At 39.8% G+C, this 26053-nt stretch overlaps 1 protein-coding gene across 3 annotated transcripts in view; it reads left to right on the forward strand.

Moving 5' to 3' along the window:
- ADGRV1 (adhesion G protein-coupled receptor V1) overlaps positions 1-26053 on the forward strand; it is a 774317-nt gene that overhangs the window by 133648 nt on the left and 614616 nt on the right. For all 3 annotated transcript variants that reach the window (XM_073624499.1, XM_073624500.1, XM_073624501.1), the window contains 3 exons: positions 18652-18778; positions 22811-22996; positions 24696-24876. In XM_073624499.1, coding sequence (XP_073480600.1) covers positions 18652-18778; positions 22811-22996; positions 24696-24876 — 494 coding nt within the window. The remainder of the gene's footprint in view (positions 1-18651; positions 18779-22810; positions 22997-24695; positions 24877-26053) is intronic.

Raw genomic sequence — 26053 nt, forward strand, 5'->3', positions numbered from 1 at the left:
TCAGCCTTAGGGCCTCAGGTAAGACCTGGGCACAGGAGTAGAGGCTTCTTCCTACCCAAATTTTTTTCGAAGCCTCCAGTCCCCATACCCTAATTTGGGAATTATAAAACCTGGAGAAAACCAAAAATTTAGTTTTCTACATTCAGAAACACTATTCTGAAGCCCCTTGTGTTATCTTGAATCCTACAACTACAATAACAGGGCAAAAGATCAGTCCAAGCGGCAGGCAAAAAACATGGTCAGTTTACAGGTCAGGTCAGTTCACGTGAAAGGCAGAAACATGGTTGATAAACAATCAGGGGGCAGGCAGAAGCATTGTCGATAAACAAGCCAGGGTCCGTTCAAATTGACAATATTGCACCAAATACGGACAACGCACTCGAAAACTTGGAGAGTCTTTTTCAGGAGGGAGTCTGCGAGGACTATGAAACTGAACCAGAACTCTTAGCCCTCATGGAAAAACAGATCACACACACCAACTTCAAACCCAAGTCTTCCTTCCATCCCCATTGGGCAAAAGGAAAATTCATTCCAATATTCTATGAGATAGTGCTGGACGAAATTAAAAGGATCTGTCAAAAAAATTGTCTCAGTGACAAATCCATAAACATTAAGAACAAAGACCACGAAGTCCCCAAAGAGATCCTTAAGAAATTCCAGGATAGAGAAGACATCATTATTAGGCAAGCTGATAAAGGTGGTGGTCTAGTAATTCAAAATCAAGCTGACTATCTGACAGAGGCCCTGAGACTCCTTGGAGATACTGACACATATGAGAAACTCCCTGCTGACCCACTACCATCTTTTGCAACCTCCCTCGAAGTCCTATTAAATCAAGCTATGGATAATGGAGTCATCACGAAAAGCGAACTCCTTTTCCTTAACAAACAGCATCCACTGACTCCCCATTTCTACCATATCCCCAAAATTCACAAGAATCAGACAAATCCACCGGGCAGACCTATTATTGCTGGGATCGACAGCTTAACCAGCAATCTAGGTTGTTATATCGACTACTTCCTACAAGACTTAGTAATACAACTACCATCATACGTAAAAGATTCCGGACACATGCTCGACATCCTTTCATCATTTTCTTGGCAACCGCATTTCAAATGGCTCTCATTGGATGTCTCTTCTCTTTATACCTCCATCGAACACAAATATGGCATAGAAGCAGCCAAACACTTTCTCTCCAAGAGTAACATACACCCTCTACAGACCAAATTCCTCCTCGACTCCATCGAATTCTGCCTCACTCACAATTACTTCTCCTTCGTGGGCGAGTATTTTCGCCAAACCAAGGGAACTGCCATGGGAGCAAAATTTGCACCTAGCTACGCAAACCTCTTCATGGGCATGTGGGAAGATCTGTTCATCTGGGCCAACAATCCTTTTAAAGATCAGCTCGCCCTCTACACCCGATACATTGATGACATCCTGATCATTTGGAACGGATCACATATGGATCTAAACAAATTTCTGGAATACTGCAACTCCAATCCTTATGGCATCTCTTTCACCCATGTAGTCGACAACACATCACTCGTCTTTCTGGATTTAGACCTGCAAATCGAGGAAGGCAGCATTATATCCAAAACCCATTTCAAACCTAGTGCTGGAAATTCCTACCTCCACGCCAAAAGTCACCACCATCCCAAATGGATCCGTAACATACCTCACGGGCAATTCTGCAGGCTGAAGAAAACCTGCACTAAGAAAAGTGACTATGAAAAACAGGGATCCATCTTAAAAAAGAAATTTCCTGAGAAGGGTTATGAAGAATCACTCATTAAACAGGCCTTTTACAAATATTGGACCCAGTATGACGAACATCCCTCTGTCACTATGGCAATGGAGGCTAACAAAACAAGCGGCAATAAAAGGACCACCGACAGCAATATCTCCAACCCCATCAGATTCAGTACACAATATAACACCAAAGCATTCGACATACAGAGAGCCATTGAGAAAAATTGGAACATTCTCAAGCAGGATCCCATCCTCAATCCAGTTCTACCACCCAAACCAGTAGTTGTGTTTCGAAAATCCAAAGATCTTAGAAGCCTAATAGCTCCGAGTAGAGTACGAAAACCTCAGAACCAAACCAAGACCCCCACTGGCAATTGGGCATCCATCTTCGACCAGAAAGGCAACTACAAGTGTGGAACCAAAAACTGTGGAGCCTGTGCCTTCATGGCACACCGCAAAAAAGAAATCATGGGGTCCAACGGCCAGTACCACAAAATCAAACAGTTCATCAATTGCGGTACCTCCTATGTAGTCTATGGTCTTATCTGTCCATGCGGTCTTCTGTATGTTGGGCGCACAATACGTCCACTCAGGACAAGATTTAGCGAACACAAATGCAGCATAATCAATAGTAACACGTACCATCAGAGTAAAAATAAAAAATGCCACAGCTATTCAGTACCTAGGCATTTCAGAGAATGTCATAACAGCAATCCAACAGGCATCAAAGTGTTTGGCATTGAAGCTATCAAAAAAGACGCTGACAATGGGAGGAGATTCAGAAGACTCTGTAAACAAGAATCATTCTGGATTTTCACTCTTGGGTCATTGGTTCCCGATGGAATGAATGAAGATCTAGATATCCACGGGGCCATCTAGATACAGAATATCACCATCATGCTTTGCCCCACCCCCTCTATCCTAGCCATCCCCCCCCCTTATTACCTGTGATCCCCTTTATACCATCACCATCATTCCACCGTACGGTAAACCCTGTATACCCTCTCCTGTCCCCGCAGTTTCATGTACACCATTTCTCCTCATATTATTCACTTCTGCTGTTTAACAACCCATATAAACCTATGTGTGTATATGTATGTATGTGTATATGTGTGTATATGTATGTGTGTGTATGTATGTATGTATGTATGTGTGTATGTGTGTGTATATATATGTGTATGTATATATATATATGTATATATATGTATATGTGTATGTATATGTATATATATATATATATATATATATATATATATATATATATGTGTTCTGCACAAAATACCTCCGGTTCACTATTCAAATCATAGTCACACTTTTCATATCACATTACTTTATATGGCTTAATTGGATTCAATAATAGCCTTTTCATTCATGCCCTCAGACCCGCCTCCCAGAGTCTTTTAAACCCCCAGCACAACCTCATCACAAAACCTTTCCTATCCCTAGGCAGCAAGACGCTTTCTATCCAGGCATCAGCTGCCTCAAGGACACCTCCTCCCTCCTCCTCCCCCCCCCCTTCTGCTGCCAGGATCACACGGCTCTCCACTCCAAAGGATCTTTACAGTTTGCAGCTGTGTCTACACACTTCTCCTGAGACAGGTCAGCCACAATGGTCTTTGTAACTTCCTTATCCTGTTAAACCCAGCAGTGTCCATAAGAGCTTGCTTACTTTCCCTGCTCAACTTATGTTTCACTACAGGCACATCTGACAGCCTAACAGCACCGCAAAAAGAAAATACAATCTATTTACATCCATAGGTAGGTGCGTTCTGTCATCAGCCCACCTGTCTGCCACCTCCAATATTTGGTCACCAACACCAGATTATCCCCCTAACGTATCCACTCCCGCCACTCTCCGCTATTGCGTTGCACAAACTACACATTCCCACCCTACCGCCATGACACTGGTTCTACATAGGCACAATACATGCTGTGTAGGGGTGGTCTCCACATGTGTGTGCATGCATGTGGACATGTATATGTGTGCGTGTATATATATATATATATATATATATATATATATATATATATATGTGTGCATATGTGTGTATGTGTGTATATATAATTGTGTACAGATTTATGTGAATATATACATATATTTATTTTGTGCATATTGTTTTTTTATCTATGTATATATATGCATATGCGTTTTAGATTTTTATGTACATTTGATATATGCATTTTTGTATACATTTTTGTGGATTTCCATTTGAATGAACACATTTCTGTTTTTGCACAAACCACATGGCCATCTTTGTGCCCCCATTTGTGCTTTCAGTGAACAGGGACATACCTCCACATATCTGTTCCAGCACAGCGTTTATGTGCTGGCAGAGTTTTTACACGCATGCACATGTCCTTTGGACAAAAGCACAACCGGTTTTACCATGCGGAGAGACAATATCTCTCAATGTGTCTCAGTGCACTTTTTACTTCATTTACTTCATTTACCATCGCCCCCTTCCCCCCCCCCCCCTCATATGCATATATGTTTTTTTTTTTTTATGCATTTACATGCGTCTGTATTATGCACGTGTAAGTATGTGCATGTATGTGTACACGAGTATGTGTGTGTACACTTATGTATGCGTAGATTCTTTTATTTGTATGTATTTAGACTACAATCTCATGCTCTGTGCTTCAAAATCCCACTACCTATCATTAATTTTTTGTACTGATATGGTAATTTTTATTTCTAATATATTTTATTATATACTTTTTATCATTTTATGAATGCATTTTTCAATGTAAACTTAACTTATCTTACGTCTCCAGTCTGTAGTGTACGGTATATATTGTTCTTATTTATACCCCATCTAGAACACCTGGGTATGGAACTTGGAATAATCAATTGTCCATCACAGGACACATCCTCCTACTAGCAACACCACCTCTCCCCATGTACACATGTCGGCCTACCGGCCCATACAGACTGTGCTCCAGTTCTCCTGGCTCTGATGAAGAGGTTTTCCTCGAAACGCGTCAGCCTTTCTTAAATACCTGCCTCAATATGGGCACACCCCAATTTTAACTTCCTAGTACTTATTTTGTTACCTGTTTTTCATTTTTTTTAATATTATGTAGTATTTGTATGATTTTATATCTATATGACTATATGTCTGTATTCTTTTACATAAATAAACCATACATTTCTTGATGTAAGCGTCTGATCACGCGCCTTCCACCCACTTCCTACTAAACAGTCCGTTCAAATTGCAGGCAGAGGCATGATCAGTTTAGGTGGCAGGCAGAGGCATGGTTTAATAATAGGCCAGGGTCCATTCTGGTGGTGGGCAGAGGCATTGTCAGTTTAGGTGGCAGGCAGAGGCATGGCCGAATAACAGTCCAAGGTTAGTTTAGGAGCAGGCAGAGACGTGATGAGTTTGAAAGCAAATGGTCAGATACGGGGTGAACCATACTTCACTACTATTATAGAAGTAAGGTAAAAGCGGAAGAATTCTCCTATGCAGAGGCCTGGTTGGGAAGGACACTGGGGACAATTATAAAGGGCGTCTTGTCTAACTTCCCCTCTAGAGCACACCCTACTTTTTTTTTGGCCTGTTTCTCGGGGGGGGGACACGACTTTATCCGGAAAATGGCGTTTGTGGAGTTTGCTCACTGCTTTTGAGCAAATGCTTTTTGGTGGGAGGCCTTCCTGGTACACAAGATCAGTGACTATTTCCTCTTGGTATCGGAGAAAGGGTTCGGGTCTTTCAGTGGATTTACAGTAGATAACATAAGAATTATATATTGCCAAATTAAAAAGATAAATGGAGACTTTCTGGTTCCAGTTGCAGGTTCTTCTTGTTGCAAGATAGGGCTGGATCATGTAATCTGTAAAAACGACTCCCCCCATGAACAAATTGTACTCATGTACACATTGGGGCTTCTAGACTGGGCCATTCCTTCTGTGGATTTGAACAGTGGTGTCATTGAGAACTGCAGAAACAATATATATGTCTCGTTTGTCCCTTCACTTCATACCTAATACTTCTTCATTCCGCAAACTGCTCCCCTCTATTTAGTTTTGTATTTACCACTCTTTGAGGGAAGCCCTTCCTTTTGGCTCTAACGGTGCCACACTCTAATGTTTTCTTCTGGTAAAGATTGCAGAAAAGGGGCAAGCTGGTATAATAATTATGAATGTAGAGATGATAACCCTTTTCAAAGAGTGGGAATACAAGGTTCCAAATGATTTTCCACTTCCAATGTTCCAATATAATCTGGGCAGTTAGGGGGATACAGCTGGGTGTCCTTGCCTTTTTACACGCAGAACGCATAAGTGTACCCCGTGGGTCTGTCACATAACTTGCAGAGTTTTTACTGGGGATGAACTGCTTGATGCCCAGCCTGCCTGCTGATGTGGATAAGCAACTCATCCACACAAATGTTTTTGTCCGGGATATACTGTATATTTGAGAGAATTTTGCTGAGAAAAAAATTAAGAAGTGGCAGAATTTTATATAGTTTATCATATGCAAAGTCATTTCGGGGAGGGCACTGGGTGTTATCACAACAAAGGAGAAATCACACAAAATAATGTGTACTTTTCATAACAGATGAATAAATGGGCATTTGATGGATGGGTCAGCGGACCAGTAAGAGCGTAATTTATTTTTCTTTTATTCACATATTAAATGTGAGCTCCAAAAAGATCTTGAACTCTTCCACTGTTAATGGTTTACATTCATAAGGATGGGCATAATATGAAGTTGGGTTGTTGGCTATAAATTGCTGGGCTTACATGTGGCACAGGTCCACAATTGAACTTAATAAATCATTGGTGAAAACAAAAAAAAAATCAATGGGTGCAAAATTTTCCATGTTGATCTGGACACCTAAACCAAACACAATCTGCGCTATCCCCACTCCACTACAACAATATTATACTCAATAAGACCCCTTTCACACTGGAGCGGTTTTCAGGCGGTATTGCGCTAAAAATACCGCCTGAAAACCGCCCCTAAACAGCCTCCGCTGTTTGTTCAGTGTGAAAGCCCGAGGGCTTTCACACTGAAGCGGTGCGCAGGCAGGGCGGTGAAAAAAGTCCTGCAAACCGCTTTTTTGTAGCGGGGAAGGAGCGGTGTATTCACCGCTCCTTCCCTGCTCCTGCCCATTGAAATCAATGGGACAGCGCGGCTATACCGCGGCAATACCGCGGCTATAGCCGCGCTGTACGAGGGATTTTAACCCTTTTTCGGCCGCCAGCGGGGGGTAAAACCGCACCGCTAGCGGCCGAATACCGCTGCAAGAACGACGGTACAGCAGCGCTAAAAATAGCGCTGTTGTACCGCCGACGCCCCCACCGCCCCAGTGTGAAAGGGGCCTTAATGTGAACAAGCGACTGTGGACAAAAAGTGCTGCAACCAAAATTAACTTGAATATCTAGTTCTGTGCCATAGTAATAGATTCAGGTGCGCTACTAGTGTCCCAATGGTTAAAGTAGATCTCCAACCCAAAACTTCTAGATATTTATGTATTACTTTAGTAACAATCACAATAAAGTAAATAAACATAAGTGAAGTCCCAAAAAAAGTGTATCAAAAATTGTCAAAACAATGTATCAAAAACAAATAAGTATCAAAATAGTAAGTGTTTCTATACAGATAGTCCTTCTTTTGACTAATGGGGTTGCTGATCCTTTAGTATCTGAACATGCTGACAAGGCAGTATAAGGACATGCTGACAAAGCGGTAACATAAGGGGGGTCGCTTACCAGAAAAGTTGGACCCCTATTACGGGGGTCATTAGAGCCTCACAGGTGCCAGACCTTGTAGGCAGGAACAGCTGCTGTCCCTTACAGCTTCGGATCCGCCTTGGCTTTTTGTCTCAACTTGACCGATGCCGCTATGTGATCTCAGATGTTTTCAGGGTTTCACCGATGTCGGGGCTTGAGGACTCGAACAGCTGATTTCAACTGTAGTTAGGAATCCACCCTAGGTTCCTCCCAAACACTGGGATGCCGTGTCTTGAGCTGTGCTCCTGTGTAATCCCTCGTTAGCATATTAGGGATAAAACAGAAAAGTCCTCCACGGTGAAGTACATAAAATTTCATTTATTTAAAAATCATGGATGGCTGACATCAGGATTAGAGCAGAAGATTTAAAAAACGGACAGCTTGGCTGCGGCGAGGCTTGTCAAGCTGATGTGTGGTGACGTCAGGTCCCGTATCTGGACACCTGGCTGTGCATTAAAAGGGGAGATATTAGCTGCTCCTGAGCTAGGGGGAAGCCATCTATGGTTTCCAAGGGCATATGGAAGACTGGCATGGGGGGGCTTATCGGAATCTGAAAACCCCCTTCAACAAGGGGGGCCCCCAGATCCCGGTGCCCCCCCATGTGAATGAGTATGGGGTGCATTGTACCCCTACCCATTCACCAAAAAAGTATCAAAACGTAACAAAAACAAGACACACGTTTTTGACAAATCCTTTATTAAAAAATAAAAAAATAATGTCCCCTGATGTAAATCCATCATCAATCATGCCGCCTGCCGCACCGGCAAACCAAAAAGTAAAAAAAAAAACCCTCCGCCTTCTGGGACAGCCGCCTGCCGAATGCCTTCTCTATGCTTTGACAGTTCTTTTATAGGTAAGGGGAGGGGCCACCTGGCAACGTCACCTGCTCACCCTGCCTGCTTGTGACGTCCCAGGCCCAGCATGCACCCGTCCGTGATGTAAGAAGGGAGCGGTGCCACCAGGTGACATAGCCAGGTGGTCCCGCCCCTTACATATATAAGAACTGTCAAAGCGCAGAGAAGGCATTTGGTGGGCAGCCCTCCCAGAAGGCGGAGCATTTTTGAAATTTTTATTTTTTGGGTCGGCGGGCAGCCTGATTGATGATGGATTTAGATTAGGGGACACTATTTTTTATTTTTTAATAAAAGGATTTGTCAAAAACTTGTCTCTTGTTTTTATTACTTTTTGTACACTTTTTTGGTGAATGGGTAGGGGCTATGTACCCCTACTCATTCACATAGGGGGAGGCACCAGGATATGGGAGCCCCCTTGTTAAAGGGGGCTTCCAGATTTCTGATAAGGCTTCTGCCTGCATACTCCCACAACCACCGGCCACGGGTATGGAGATGAGGCCCTTGTCCCCATCTGCATGCACCCATGCCCCGAGCTCGTCCCTGAGCCCCCTCTGCCCCAAAGCACCATGTTGAGGGCATGTGGCCTGGTATGGTTCAGGAGGGGGGCTCTCCCTCGTCCCCCCCTTTCCTGACCTGACCTGCCAGACCGAATGCCCGGATAAGGGTATGGTATGGATTTTGGGGGGGCCACACCATTTTTTTTTTAAACTTTTGGTGTGGGGTTCCCCTCCAAATCCATACCAGACCTGAAGGGCCTAGTATAGGCTGGGGGCACTCTATTTTTTTCTTTATTTTTTCAATAGCCAGGTACCGGCAATTGTAACAGTGAGTCATTTTAAATGGGATTTGACTTGTTTTTTTTAGAAATGTAATTTTTGCTGCAGCATGTTATATATATATGCTACAAATGCCCCACTTACAGGTACACTAAGGGGACCCCAGGCACTATTTTTAAAGGAATTTTTAATTTTATTGTTGCACTTTAGGAATAAGTAAAATCACTGCTCCTGAAGAAACAATCGTTTTTAAAAATATTTTTTTGCATTGATACATGTCCCCCAGGGCAGTACCCAAACCCTCATGTGTATATATAATTATTCCCGCGCTATCATGTATGTAAGAGACAGGGCTAATGGGAAAAGCTGCCTGCACCAGATAGGGTACCAACCAGACCCTGTGGGTGAATAAGTTGTAAAAATAAGTGGTGCTGCGCTAATCCTTGACACAAGTGAGAAAAATAAACTAAATAAAAATATATAAATATGTTCTACTAAATAGCGTATACTACGGTGTAACCGAAAATTATTAAATAGAATTATTGCTCACTAACCCGTGAAGAGCTAATCACTCACACAGCAAAAAGAACCATAGTAAAAATACACTCATAAATTGTGAAATAATTAATAGATATCAGTGACTCTACATATCAACAAATTCTTATAAAATGATAACAGCAAATGTGGGAGTGCCAACTCCTAATAAAGTGCAAAAAAAACAGTAAATGGGTGAATTGCAACGTGTGTCAAACATGCAACACATAAAGTGACTGTGTGCAGTGGTGCAGCAAGAAGTGCAGCACAAAAAAAAGTCCAACAATCAAAGTGCTTCAGCATATAAAATCTTCCTTCATAAAGTGACAGCAGCGTCCTATCATGCGTCAATTGCAGTGTAGTGCTCGGATGAGGTAGATAATGGCCCCTTACCTTAAGGTAATAGGGTAAGCGCATATGACCAGAATTGGGGGTACCATCCTTAGGATTCCACAGCTATCCTCACGGTCCTAGTCCCAGGGCATAGTTCCCTCAGATGTTTAGGGGGGGCACGGAAATGACAAGAAGGAAGATCCCAAATAGTGTGATACAGTATGGCTAAAAACGGCTTTTATTGATAAAAGTAAGGGTGCTCACATAAAAAACAATAACACTGTGACTTATCTCCGACGAGCAGTGAGCTCATAAGCCTCAATCAGCATAGATGCCTGTCCCGTCCCTACGCGTGACGTCACACCTCACGTGACTTCATCAGGGGATGCGTACAGGCAAAAGCAATGTCTTTAAATAGCTGTATATTGTCCGACAATTCTTTTATTTCCAATTGCATATAAGCCTTCAATATGAGCACTTTTGATTTTTCCTGTTCGGCTCCTATAGACTTCAATGGGGTTTGCTGTCCTGGTTAGAACTTTTCCGCTGTTTGGGAGTTCTGCTGCGAACCGAACAGGTTCCCTCTCATCATGTTGCCTGGTTTTGTTCAGGAAGGGGGGGTTATATGTTAATCTTCCACCTTTCCTGGTGTGGATTTTTGGGGAGGACCCTACGCTTTTTTGGCTCCTGCGAATAGGCTGAAAGTCCTGCATTCAGACGAATGCTCGAACAAGCAAAATTTGGTTCAAACCTGTGTTTGTCCCTGGTTGTCCCCAGAACAGGAATAGAAGCAAAATATTAAAATAGGGACAAATGTATAAGTGAGAATTCTTCAGAGATTTTCTGTTACTTTCCTGTGTCTACCAGAGAGTAGCTGAAGGAAAATATCTTCAGCAGAGCTGAGATAGCAAAAAAAAAATCACAGGTTTTAACCCTTGCCTGCTTAAACCATTTTCCTATTCAATGAAACAACGTTTTTTCTTTATACTTTAAAGTAATGTGGGTGCAGACGAAAAATATTTGGGTGGTGCTGTTTTAAAGAAATATCTCATCTATATATTAATAAGTATACTCAATGTTTTGTTTTGATTGGTGATCACATACTGTATGGTGGCTACAAACAGAATAGGCCTTTTCACACATTCAAAGATAAAAGTAAAGAAGCAGTGCTTGGTCTGGCTTCAAGTAAAGCGATACAGAATTTGCTCAGCAGCCACAGATTGGAGCTTGGCAGCAGAAATACAGGAAGAGGGTTGGCAGGAGATGTTATAAATGGATCCTGACATACTGTTTGGTCGAGGGGTCATCCCTCTTTAGAGAGAACTGACATTTCTCTTTAAAGGCTTTGTAAACAGGGCAGCACCCAACAAATAGGGCTCCCATAAAGTCAGCAGTGTTATGTTTGCTGAAAGAATAAAAGTGTCTTTTTACTCTTAGCCTGTTTATTGAGGTTTTGGCAGAATGTTTCCTCAATCCCTTACTTTTCCTCCCGACTCCTTTCCTGTTTTGCCAGGGTAGAAACAGAAAGATTTGTGGTTTACATTGGGTAAGTGTAACAACCTGTGTGAAATGAGTGAAGAATGACTATGCCTCGTCCTATTTGCATTGTGTATCAACTTCTGCCGAACAATACATTTGCATGAAGATGAAATGCACCCCTTTGCATGTCAATCAGTCTACTCACTTACCTGCATGCTCTGTTTATGGTGATATACTGTATATTGTTCAGTAAGACAAAACGGTGCACAATACATAAATCTATATAAACAAGATGAAATTCATCTTTCTGTAATGTGAGTTGACTGTAATGGTGAGTTGTAGTTGGCTACCATGGTTTGCATACCTTTGGTGCTCTATTCAACAGATCCAGAGGAGATCTGTTTGTGGAACATATACGTTCTGCAGGGGTAATATATTAGAAATGTGTGTTTGTTTGTACGGCTACAGTCTCATTAGTCTAAGATAGTTCTGCTATCACACACAAAATTTTACATATCCCAACTTTGCATGGGTTCATTTTAGTTGCGTCATGCTCTTTCCACAATTCAAAAACAAACTAGTAGTTTAAACAGCTCCCATCCACATTGGGCCTAATGGGTGTAATGATATACTTTTTAGGCCCAGTTACGGACAAGAGCTGAAGCAAATTGTAAAATATTCTCTAAAGTGCTGCAAAAACAGGTCATAACTGTATAAATGAGTACAATAAACAATGTGATTTCTTTCAGTCCCAACTCTAGCTAAAACTAGGGAAGTGCAGGATCTCTGTGACTGAGACCGGGAATTAGAGAAATCTTTCCATTGAGGGCACACACAAAAATAATGTCTGTTATTAGTAGAGTAGGTAAGTGATAGGACTTGCTGTTTCTGTCACTTTTCTGAGGACTTCCCACCACTTCCACGATCAATGAATCTCATGATGAGGACAGGAAGTAAGGGGTAACCCTTCCCTGCTAAAGCAGTTGGGCTTTCATTCCCTCAACATGTTTTTATGAATATAGATTACTGGTGTATTGTATTATGGCCACTTGGCCTAAGACACACAAATACCTTGCAATTTTGCTTATAAATTAAAATGAAACTTCATTGCTACTTCACAGCTCCCAACAGCTCACAATTTATCATGCACTTTAAATGTATTTTCTTGCTTTCTACTATTGTAGTGTTTATCACTTCTACTTTACTGTAAAAATATAGTTATAAATTCACATTATACAATGATAGGTGTTACTTCTGGTCAATGAAAAAGATTACATTCAGTTTCTCAATAATCTATGTTTTCAGTATAGTCAACAAGCTATCATATGTATGCATAACAAGAAAGTTAGTTTATGCACAACATACTGCACAATAAGGAACCGCAAATCGTATTGTAGTACAAAACATTGTTTAGTGGTACAAAATATATTCGTTTTGTATAAAAATGTTGCAGAACTGGTTTAGTCCATGTTTGTAGCTAGTTGTTAAAACAAACCTGACGTATCCTGAAATATTTCTAAAGTAACAACAACACTGAAGTTCTTGCAAGTACTAGTTTTAGTCTTCATGTTTTGTGTGGGGACCCTTGGATCTTAGGATCGAGCTGTATGTAGAGCCTCAACGTCTGTCCAAATTGATATTAAATTTTACCCCTACTTATTCAGCTGTCCAAAGTCAAAACTTCAGTGGGCAGTAAAGGTTCAGGCATTTGATAGTTTAATGAAAGGGGTAGATTGTAATGTCAGAAAGGACACAGCCCATAGAATAATCCCAGGTATGGAAATTTTATATATAGTTACATTTAGGCCCCTTTCACACAGGCGCCTCCGTTTTGTGGGATCCTTTTTGCTCAGTGGGGGATCGCTCCATTAATCCCTGCTGAGCAGGTGGATAACAGGTCCGTCTCCGCTTACTGAGCAGAGCGGAGACAGACCCAGTCCTTCTCTCCTCTATGGGGACCGCCTGCCTATTTTCATCTGATCATATCAGATCCGGCAGACAGGTGGAAAATAGGACCTCCATACGTCTGGATTTTATGGACAGGATCAGATCAGATAACGACAGATGTCAGCAGACATGTGTCCGCTGACATCCGCCGCTCCCCAGGGTTGAATGGAGGGTCCAATCAGGTCCGCCTGAACAACTGACAGGCGGACCTGATCGGACAGCCCATGTGAAAGGGCCCTTATCCATCTTGGACAATGTAACTATGTATATACCATGCCTGGTCAATGCCCCTGACACAGCTACTGCGGTGATCTCTAGAGATGTGCACAATAGAAAAATGGGTTTGGTTTCATAATTGTACGTTAATTATTTTGTTTCATCATATTCGTTATGTTAGAATGATTCGTTTTCAGAATGAAATTAATTTCAGATTCATTTATTGTAATAATTCTGAGATTCTGATGGATCCACCACCATTCAAACCAAACACAATACATAGGAATCATCACCCTATTTCACTTTTATACCTTTCTGTATTTATTGCAATACGTTTCCATTTCATGTAATGCATTTTTTGTAATAATGAAAAATGTTAATGCAACATAAAAGCTAAATAGATCCAAATCAATTTGGATCATTTGTTGTGTCATTATGCTATTTTGGATCATTCAAACATCTGAATGAAACAAATTAATTTACTAATCTTACTCAAGATAACACAAATTTTGTCTGAATTTTGATTCGTAACAAAATGAAATGCAGATACCTAGTGAACAGGAGGGAACTAATGCACAAAACCAAAGGGAGCTGAAGCAATTATAAATAAAGAGATCAAAGAAGCCGCCAAACATAAAAAAGTGTTCCCACACAGAAAAAAACAATATGATTATAAAAGATATGTGGCGCTAATTGAAGTGCATGAAAAGATCATAAATAATGGGATTAAACATAAAAATAATGACAATTCTTCGGTGTGACATCAATACACTAACAAAATCAAAGTGATAAAAGAATCCAATAAGAGTGCATAAGTCCAATAATAATCTAAAAGTGCATAAAGATGAAAAAAATCACAAAAAACAAAAAAAAAGTAAAAAAAAAAAAAATCGCATAAAGTGAAAAAGTTGCATATAATGAATAAAATCGCATAAAGTGCAAAAAAGATCCAATATGAACGCATAAGTCCAATACTACTCTAAAAGTGCATAAGAGTGAAAGAAATCACAAAAAAACAAAAAATTGGAAAAAGATTGCATAATGTGAAAAAAGTTGCATAAAATGAAAAAAAAAATCGCATAAAGTGCAAAATAGTGAAAAAAACCTATAAAAATAGACAAAAGTGCATAATTAAACAAGTGCAATAAGATTCCAACGTGGGTGAAGTAAATCTTCATATAACAGTTCGTGCAGAGAATCAAAAGTGCATGTGCAGAAAATTATCGCTTTCAGATTCCTCCAATTATCAGCAATCCATGGTGCGCCACACGTTTCCACCAGCCTCTTACCTCTAGTAAAGACCCCTATGGGTCAAGTTAAGCCTGCACTCTGGAAGCAGATGAGAACCAGCGGTCGATCGATCCCCTCCGATTGTCACAGCACTTGGCGGGTCTCTGGTGGAAGGCTTCAGGCTCGGCAGGTAGGGTGGAGGCATGCAATAAAAAGGAGTATCCCCATCGTGTAGTATTCAACACAGTTTTAATAACCACAACGTAGTAACTTACATTTAAAATCAGGATAAACAGCACAGAGCACAGTACTTCCGGTTGCGGTCTCTGCCGGGACCGGAATTGACGACACCTGAATCCTCCCTGATGTGTTGTGTCACTGCTCACGTGACTTCATCAAAGGGTGATGGAGTCAGGTGTCCATTTATATGGTCTGTTCCATTAGCAGAGCAGATGAATAGGTGATTAGGTAATTAGTCTATCCTTACTAAAGTGAATAGTAGGAATATCTCAACAGAATCTGGATAATTGTAATGGATAAACCTTCTAGTAAAAAGTCTGATTAAAAAATAGATAAAATAAAGAAGATAAAAATTCTAAAAAAGCTTATGTAAAATTCCCATAGGACATCACCATCTGGTGGTAATCGGTCAGTAAGACCTAAAAAAACTAGCACAGTTGACATCTAGTGGTTAAAAGGTATAAACTAATTCCTAAAACACAGTACATAAAATGAACTCCTTAATCTACTTCCCATATACTGCCATCTTGTGGATAACTAACAATAGGCTTAAATCAATTTCATAATGTAAGCTGGTTACTCCGATATGTGATTTATTTATTAGAATGCCCGTTCCAAATTCAATATATTGGTAGAACGAAAAGGGAACTCTGGAAAAGACTGAGGGAGCATGTCCAAAATATTAAAAAGGGCTTCGTAAAACATAGTCTGTCAAGACATTACGCAGAATTCCATAATAAAGATCCCTCATCCCTATTGCTATGTGGCATTGAAAAATACAAACCCCGCTGGAGAGGAGACAATAAGGTGATCAAAATGAGTCAGTTAGAGTTGACATGGATACACGAATTACGAACTTTAACTCCTTTGGGAAATACCGTTGAATTCGATCTCAACTGTTTTATTTCTAACTATTAGTACGTCATCTACACTTTATTATTCTCTCCCTCTTGCTGTCTTTTTTCCCCTATTGATTTTTTTGCGACTATTGCTAGGGCTCAAAAAATTCATTTATTCACATCTACCATCCTCTATGTATGTTTTAATTTCTTCTTTGCTTCACATATCGGAGTAACCAGTTTACACTGTGAAATTGATTTAAGCCTATTGTTAGTTATCCACAAGATGGCAGAATATGTGAAGTAGATTAAGGAGTCCATTTTATGTACTGTGTTTTAGGAATGAGTTCATACCTTTTAACCACTAGATGTCATCTGTGTGATAGGTTTTTTTTTTAGGTCTTACTGACCGACTACCACCAGATGGTGATGTCCTATGGGGATTTTACATAAGCTTTTTTAGAATTTTTATCTTCTTTATTTTATCTATTTTTTAATCAGACTTTTTACTAGAAGATTTATCCATTACAATTATCCAGATTCTGTTGAGATATTCCTACTATTCACTTTAGTGAGGATAGACTAATTACCTAATTACCTATTCATCTGCTCTGCTAATGGAACAGACCATATAAATAGACACCTGACACCTGACTCCATCACCCTTTGATGAAGTCACGTGAGCAGTGATGCAATGCGTCAGGGAGGATTCAGGTGTCATCACTTCTGGTCGCGGTTGTGGTTATTAAAACTGTGTTGAATACTACACGATGGGGATACTCCTTTTTATTGCATGCCTCCACCCTACCTGCCAAGCTTGAAGCCTTCCACAAGAGACCCGCCAAGTGCTGTGATGATCGGAGGAAATTGATCGACCGCTGGTTCTCATCTGCTTCCAGACTGCTTCCAGACTTGACCCGTAGGGGTCTTTACTAGAGGTGAGAGGCTGGGGGAAACGTGTGGCACACCACGGATTGCTGATAATTGGAGGAATCTGAAAGCGATAATTTTCTGCACATGCACTTTTTGTTCTTTACACGAACTGTTATATGAAGATTTACTTCACCCACATTGGAATCTTATTGCACTTGTTGGATTATTCACTTTTGTCTGTTTTTATAGGGTTTTTTCACTATTTTGCATGTTATGCGATTTGTTTAATTTTTTATGCAATGTTTTACTTTTTTTTTGTGATTTTTTTCATCTTTATGCACTTTTAGATTATTATTGGACTTATGCACTCTTATTGGATTCTTTTATCACTTTGATTTTGTTAGTGTATTGATGTCAGATGCCTAGTGATCTCCACTTGCTTCTGGGTCCCATTATTTGTGGCTGCTCTGCTGCATTGTGAACACAGGAGGTCGGCCACTTAGCACAAGTGCCAATCAAAAATGAATAAATGCATAGCATTCTCTGTTTGGACGAGGTGGAGAGCATGACGTTATTGCCCCACCTTTCCACCTCAACCAAACCCCAACTCTAACCAGAGAACGCTTTGCATTCATTCAGAAAATCAAACCCGTGCTGAGTTACTGTGTTCAGAATGCAGCAGCCCAGCTGCCCAGAAGCAAGTGGCAATCTCTGTAGTAGTAGTGGTGTCAACTTTAATGATTTCCAGTTTCCATGGGCATTGACCAGGTATGGTATATACATAGGCAACTAGTAGCTATGAATAAAATATCCATACCTGGAATTTATTTTTAACCTGGACTTATGTGGAGGCAGTATAGATGGTTTAGGCCTAGATGCCCATGGATTCCACATGATTATGATCTGAAGATCAACACAGAAACTTCTAGGCTCTTACAATTTCAGCTCTGTTGTTACATTAAAAACGTGCACCAGTTTTTTTTAGTAATTTCTGTATATTATTATATGTAACCAAACAACTATATGTTTGGCACATTTAACTATTAAAGTCTTGTAAGACATTTTCACAAGGTGTAGTACAGTATTAAGATATACATAATATCAAAGTATTGGCTGTGTATCCTGCAAATTGTCTCCGGAAAGCTTACAGTGGAGCTATTTTAAGTACATTCAGGTTTATAGGGACATGAAACCTTGGAATCCATGAAAGTTTATATAAAGTCCGCAATTCTAACAATTGCTCCAAGGTGCAGTCTGTTTCCCCCTAGGTACCTCGGTGACACCAGCACCTTCTCACCAGGTGTCAGTCTATGGCCATCTTGATTGACTGGCTCAGGATGGTGTAACACGCACACATGTGCATGAGTTCAGTCATCCCGGGGCAGGGACACACAGTCAGGCACCAAGCTAGAACGTAAAGTAAGCTGCACATGCGGACCCTAGTGTAAGAGTCTGCAAGCAGTCAGGTAAGTTTATCTTATTGCAGAAAATAAATTGCATGTCTCTTCTGCCTGCTCGCAATTTTTTACATTTAGACTTTAGTTCCACTGTAAGAAAACCCACTATAACTACCGGCCTGGTAAATTAAAAGTCTGAGATGGGGTTGGGACATAATTTACTGATCTAGGAAAACCAAATGCAATGGCATTTGGCACCTTTTCCGAGTAGAAAGAAACCCTGTCTATCCTTTGTTGTTTTCTAGGCTCAGGAAAATGTCTTTAATAGTTTGGTGTTGTTTTGTTTGTCATTAATCTTATTTCCTTCTCTATAATAATGGAATGTAATATTGTTTTTTAAATATTTCCATATAACTAACTATATTCATTTTATATACTTTCAAGGGTCAGTGCAGAGAATCAGGTTATCAAGTCTGGATTCACCAGCTGTGAGCTCATTGTACTTGGGAACGATGATCCTGGTGGGGTGTTTGAATTTTCCCCATTTTTCAGAGGCCCTTTTTATGTTAAAGTAAGTATAGTTACTTAAAGTGAAACTATCATTCACATATTACACAAATTACTACAGTACATTTGGAGTTTAAAAGAGTACCCTTTTTCTGCTATAAATTAAAATAACACTGCTCCTGGGCTATCATGTTACCTAAAGCCTAGCAAAGATCGCATGGCCCTTGGCTATCAGGACCATTGTGTTTTTAAGGCGATCCAGAATGTTCCAGGTGAGACGAAGTGGAATTCCAGTCTAAACTTATCTAAACTTAAATTTATTCTCACCCCAATTCTGAGCCCTAAAGTAACTACCCTGTAAAGGAAAGATGTGTATACCTACCTAATCTAAGGGCACTCCAGTCCAGACGCATTATCGCCTCATCTACCAGCTTCAGGGAATCCACTCCCTGGTTATCTCTCACCTGGACTACTGCAACTCCCTCCTCATTGGCTTACCTTTAAATAGGTTATCCCCTATTAAGTCCATCATGAATGCTGCTGCCAGACTCTTCCATCTTACAAACCACTTGGTGTCTGCTACCCCTCTGTCAATCCATCCATTGGCTGCCAATCACTCAACTAATTAAATTCAAAATACTTACAATAACTTACAAAGCCATCCACAACTTGGCCCCCAACTACATCACTATTCTAGTCTCAAAATACCAACCAAATCGTCCTCTGTTCTCTAGTTTCCTTGTCACCTCCTCCCATACTCACCTCCAGGATTTCTCCCAAGCCTCTCCCATCCTTTAGAATTCCCTACCCCAATCTGTCCAACTATCTCCAAATAAATCCACTTTTGGGCGACCCCTAAAAAAAATCCTCTTCAGAGAAGCCTATCCTGACTCCCCCTAACAACTGTACTTTTATTTTCTCCATCAGCTCATCAACCACAGTTATTATCTTTTGTATCACTTGACCCTCTCTTTTATTGTTTAAGCTCTAACAAGCAGGGCCCTCTGATTCCTCCTGTATTGAATTGTATTATAACTGTATTGTTTGCCCTCCCATTGTAAAGCGCTGCACAAACTGTTGGTGCTATATAAATCCTGTATATTAATAGTTCAACTTGTGTTTATATGTCACTGCAAGGAAAGTCAACATTTACAAAGTAGTCATAGAAATAAATTTGCTGAATATCTGAGAGTCATCGGCACCACATCTCTTGTTTAAACATTATACATCAATAACTAAGGAAATGAGATTTTAAAGGTGCCACAACAAAACCAAACACAGAGTTATAAAAATTATCAACATTTATTTAGAAACATTTAAAAATGTTCATATTCTTTTCAGAAGTAGCCATACAATACATAAACAGATGCAACTTATTGGGTCTCGACACAACGGTGGCTTCTTCAGGAGAATTTTTTATCAGGCACTGTATAAATGGTCACTCTAAATTGAAAATAACATAATTTTAGACATATAGAAAAACAATAATAAATCAAGTGATCATACAAATTAAATCATTGCATTTAATCAATTGCTCAAATGCGCAGAGAGTCATGCATCATTCACTAGATCTCAATTTACCTGTATATTGATAGGAAATTAACATAAAAATCCGGCAGAAATATGGCTCCAAAATTACAGGGATGGGCAAAATGGATCAATTGACTGCCTACCTGTAAAAACAGCAAGCGTCAGAATATCCTCTACATCTTAATTGAAGGAATATCTCAATTAATCTTCGTTTGCCAAAGTAGAAAGGAAAACCAAAACTGGTTTGTAATCGACCTCCAGCAATCCCCAAGAAATCAATATGGATCTAAATCATAAAAAGTGACCAACATGGCAAGTTATGCCCACTGAACACTTGAGATAAGTCTAATTTTAAATATAAGCCATGGACTGTCAGAAAGGACTCTTACCTAAAGGCAGTCATCACAAACATTCCTTTCCCTCTCCTGTGCTGGACCATGGTCATCGCCACTGAGTGGCGTGCTTTTTTTACCCCCTCCAGCTCAACAGGCATCCAATGGTGCTGGCAGAGGCACAGATGCCCAGATATGGCCAGTGCGCATGCGCGGGCCACGCTGACGATGACGTTATGCGTCAGCTAACGCACAAACGTCCCGCGCCATCACGCAAACCTGGCACTATGCTGGTAAAATCCCAAGGGGAGGCATGGGCCATTCTAATGGCCATCCCTCTAACGTCATGCGTCAGCCGACCCACATATGTTTTGCGTCATCACGCAAATCCAGCGTCATGATGACAACAGTGCCTATAGAGAGGCGTGGCCAAACAAGTTTGGCCCACACCTGTTGGAAACCAAAGTCAGACAATTACCATCCAAACAGTGATATCCTTTATGGGGACCGAGCAATGGACATCACCATTGGCGCCACCCCCATGAGCCAAGACAAAACATCAGGGCTCTAATAAGATGATGCCCCGGGTGTCCGTATGGTCACCTAATCCCAGTCCATCCCCCCTTGTATTCCCTAAGGGACAGTTACAATACATTTGTGAAATTTAAATTCACCAAACGAGAAAAAATCTCTAAAATGATTTAAATAAAAATAAAGTGATAGAGAGCCATTAATTGCAATAAGCAAAAAAAAAACACACTATAAACATAGCCAATTTGAATCAGGAAATTCAGGGAGACCCAGAAAACGATGCTACAGGCATATCCCTGCACATTTAAGCAACACAAATTTGTCAATAAAACACAACATTGATAAATAGACAATACAACTGATATTTTATTTGTTGAAAATATATCTCTAATTAGCTGGCCAATTCATGGTAAAAAAAACATAAACCTATAGAAAGGGCTTGAAGCTGATGGATTCATTCATACCTGGATGGCTGGTGGCAGCCAAGGTGTTTATCCATTTAGTCTCCCACTGAAGAAGAATTCTGTCCACTTCTCCCCCTCTTTCATGTGTAGGTACATATTCCAATGCAAAGAATTTCATCTTTGACACTTGAAAGGAATGGTAAAGCCCCATATGCCTACTGATTGGGGTTTCCATTTTTTTCTTCAACACAAGGGAAACATGGTCCATTATTCGATGAAAAAAAGGCCTCTTGGTCTTGCCCACATAGAATGCGCACTGGCCATATCTGGGCGTTGTATTTTTCTCTATATACAATATTGTTATCTACTATCTCCCTCACAGATGGGCCATTAGGGGGCGACTTTCTGTCTTTCTCTGTGGTTTCACCAATTGATCCATTTTGCCCATCCCTGTGATTTTGGAGCCATATTTCTGCTGGATTTTTATGTTAATTTTCTGTCAATATACAGGTAAATTGAGATCTAGTGAATGATACATGGTTCTCTGAGCAATTGATTAAATGGAATCATTTAATTTGTATGATTATTTGATTTACTATTGTTTTTCTATATGTCTAAAATTTTGTTATTTTCAATTTATAGTGACCATATATACAGTGCCTAATAAAAAGTTCTCCTGAAGAAGCCACCGTTGTGGCAAAACATGTAGAGACCCAATCAGTTGCATCTGTTTATGTATTGTATGGCTACTTCTGACAAGAATATGTTGATTTTTAAATGTTTCTAAATAAATGTTGATAATTTTTATAACTCTGTGTTTGGTTTTGTTGTTAAAATACCATTTTCCTTAGTTCTTGATGTATATTTACCAAGTAGTCATGCACATTGCTTGCCATTGTTTTTAAAGTCTGTGTAAATCCAAACACAATTTTTTTTATAAGCTTTGCCATATTTATGTACCACCTGAAGTTATTCCAATATTCTTAAATCCACAACTTTTATTAAATAATATCTGGTGATCCATGTGGCCCGTTACGTTCCAGCACATCACTGGATATAAGAGTAAGGATTAACACACACCAGGCTGCCATAAATGTATTTTAATAAAAAACAGCATGGATACAGTGCTCATGCATATTGTGGCACAAATAGCACTATCTGAGCTAAAAGTATGGAGGCTCACTTCATGGAAGAAAAGAAACAATAACTATGTCATATCACTAGCTTATGGATGTTCGTGTTGTTCAATTCTTTCCTTCTGACCTTGTAAGAAGCGTAATGTGTGTCTGTGACCCCTAGGAAGGAGATTCGATTGAGCTTAGAATTTCTCGATCCAGAGGTGCTCTTGTCAAACTATTTCTGCGTTACACCATCGAGCCAAAGGACAGCAACGAATTCTATGGAAATACAGGCATCCTGGAGTTCCAGACTGGTGAAAAGGAGATTGTAATTACATTGTTAACAAGGATGGATGGGATTCCAGAGGTATTAGACGTTTTTACTCACTGACTGCACTTCTTTCTGAAGGCTTTGTGCTGGGGTTAACTTTGTGCACAACTAACACTTAAAGAGCTGAAGAAATGGTTGTATACACTGCTATGTTCTACAAAGGCAGCAATACATGATTAAGTGGTTATTAAGAAGCTGTGAACCACTATTCAGATCACAGAGGATTGATATGGTGTGAAAATCCTCTGACACCTATTTAGCATAAAGCTCCAATCATTTGCCAATTACACCACTTTGTAATGCACAGAGCTGAGGCTGAGACTCCAGGCCCCTTTGTTAATGGCTTCTCGTGGAACATGTGAGATGCATGTGAATTTTAGCCACAGTGTATTTCACTGTCTTTATGGTTAGGAATGAAACTTTATGGACGTCATCTATGTCCAAATTTATAGCACATTATTTGAATTCCTGCAAAAAATAATACAGTGCATTTAAACATGCTGTAACACACATACACACATTTTTTATTATTTTAGAGAAGGAGCATTGAACTAGTTACATCAATCTTGGCCTCAAACAAGTTAAAAAATTCATGTATTTATCACAGCCACACAAACACAGACAGGGCAGCGCCAATTTGGGGGGAAGACTGTTAGCCAACCAGTGTCTTTTTGCATTGTGTGAACTGTAATAATTTTGTTAATTCAAGAAGCTCAATCCTTAAAAATCACATTACCTTAGAGATCAAAAAATGTGGAAATCTCATAACATTTCCTGTATTGATAGTATATTTTCTCTACAAATGAACCTACTTCACAAAAGACAGCTCACACATTTGTATTTTAATTTTAGATTTACATGTTAGGCTATATTTAAAGCCTAAGTGCAGCCAAAAAAAAAATCAGCACAAGCAACATAACAGTCAGTATGATATGTCTTTTGCGATGATGCCTCTTTTTTTAGTTGAAATCTTCCTCCATCCATGCCCCTCCCACTGCAATAATCTTCCAATGTGGCAGGGATTAATAGAACTAAGGGTTTGTCACAGGCTATCACCAAAAGAGCCAGACTATGTCAGCCCTTTCTGCCAACTGCTCCATTCATAGAAGTCATTTGAGAGCTTATACTGTATGAATGGAGGACAAGTTGACTGATAGGTCTTCCTCCTCCATTCAAAGATCAGTGTTTCATGCATACAAGCTGTTGTACTGCTTCTGTGAATGGCAAATCTGGGTGGAAAGGGCAGACATAGGCTCTCTTGATGATTGATTGCCTGTGACAGCCCCTTAGTTGTATTAACCACTGCCACACCAGAAGATTGCAGGGATGGGGTGGCATGGATGCAGGAAGGTTTCAATTAAAATAAAAAGCATCAGCACAAGGGATACCTCCTACTTACTGTAAATTATGTCCCTTGTGCTGATTTTTCTGTGTTTTATGTTGGCTGCACTTAGGCTTTAAAGGTTTGAAAACACTTCTTGTTCTTTTCTAGAACTAGGGCGACACAAACATTTGACTACCTTACTAATGTAAGCTCCTTGAAGGAAGGGATTTATGTGAATGTACAGTATGTAAAGTGCTGTAAAAATTGGCACTATATAAATACCTGATAATAAAAAAAAAAAAAATATATATATATATATATATATATATATATATATATATATATATAAATAAATAAATACATTATGTGATACTCACTTCCTAAAACGTTTTATTTATTTTTTTTTTTCAGTTGGATGAGATGTACTCAGTGGTGCTCAGCACTCAAGGAGATTTTCCTATCACTCTGGGAGATGCTACAAGAGTTAACATTACTATTTTAAAAAATGATGATCCCCATGGAGTTATTGAATTTATTACTGCGGGAATAGTGCAAACCATAAATGAAAGCAAAGGAGATGACATGAACTTTGGTAACCATTTCGATTTTAATTCAGCTTCATATTTGAAGTCGCAATATTTTATTTTGAGATTTCAGGACTAAATCAAGGTTGGGAGGAATAAAACAAGTTATATGGACACTGAAATCTGCAATAGATTTAGCAGTTTTTGGTGCTCATATACTATATCTTATGCCTGATCTATTTCTTTTTGTTTAGCTCATTGGTTCATTTTGCTAAGCATAACAAGCTGTGACTAAGCAGTCTTGCCAGTACTCATTATCAGTTTGGATGACGTAATTTTCACATTTGTTCTTATATTTATTCAGGCCAGTCTGGGATACTGTCTGTATTTATGAATAACTTGTAGAAACAGCTTTTTATAGGGTTGACTTCTTAGTATTGCCCGAGGTTAACTTTGTTAAGTAACTCAGCAAACTGTTTGAATTAGAGGATGAATGTTCATGGTAAGATAATATTTATGAAGGCATATATTAGGTCAGATGTATAAACTGACATTCAACTCTTCCAGTAATAGAAATAAAAGTTCATAAAAATGAACAACATATCATATGTCTGCCTCAGATGTATGCCATAACACATACCATACTTCTGTTCCCACCATAATTAACCAATCATATGCAAATGACATTAGAAACAGGAATTTTCTTATTGATAATTGCATGACTGAAGTGCATCTCCAACATTCTCATATCCTTTAGTAAATCAGCCTTATAGAGTTCAATGACCTTTAAAATATGCAGGTTAGAGGGTCTATGTGGCCTCCATTAAATTGGTTAAAAACCTTTGACATGAAAAAAGAACAAAGCATATCCTTCTATAGTGCGTATTTGCCTTAATCCAAAGCACCAAGTGTGATTTCTGTCTGCAGTTCTATCCCTCTGCTATCTGCATAAGCCACTTCTTACAGGTTGTGCCAACTGCAAGGGATTAAGGGTGGGCAGGGAAGGGGCCCCCAGAACACAGCTTGTGAGGGACACTCTCAGCTGTGCATGTTTCCTACAAGATTGTGTTGGGGGGGTGTCCATTATTTCCACTCAGATATCAGATTACACTCAGCCCTCTTCTCTGAGCTGTGTTCAGTGTGTGACATCAGACCCCCACCCCTGCCTCTGGAAGCTCAGAAATGCTGTGTAAGTTCTGGACTTTGAACAGATGTAGAGAAGAGACAGCTGCAGATTAACAGGTA

The sequence above is a fragment of the Aquarana catesbeiana genome, linkage group LG01 (genome assembly GCF_042186555.1).
Source record: "Aquarana catesbeiana isolate 2022-GZ linkage group LG01, ASM4218655v1, whole genome shotgun sequence".
NCBI lineage: Eukaryota > Metazoa > Chordata > Amphibia > Anura > Ranidae > Aquarana > Aquarana catesbeiana.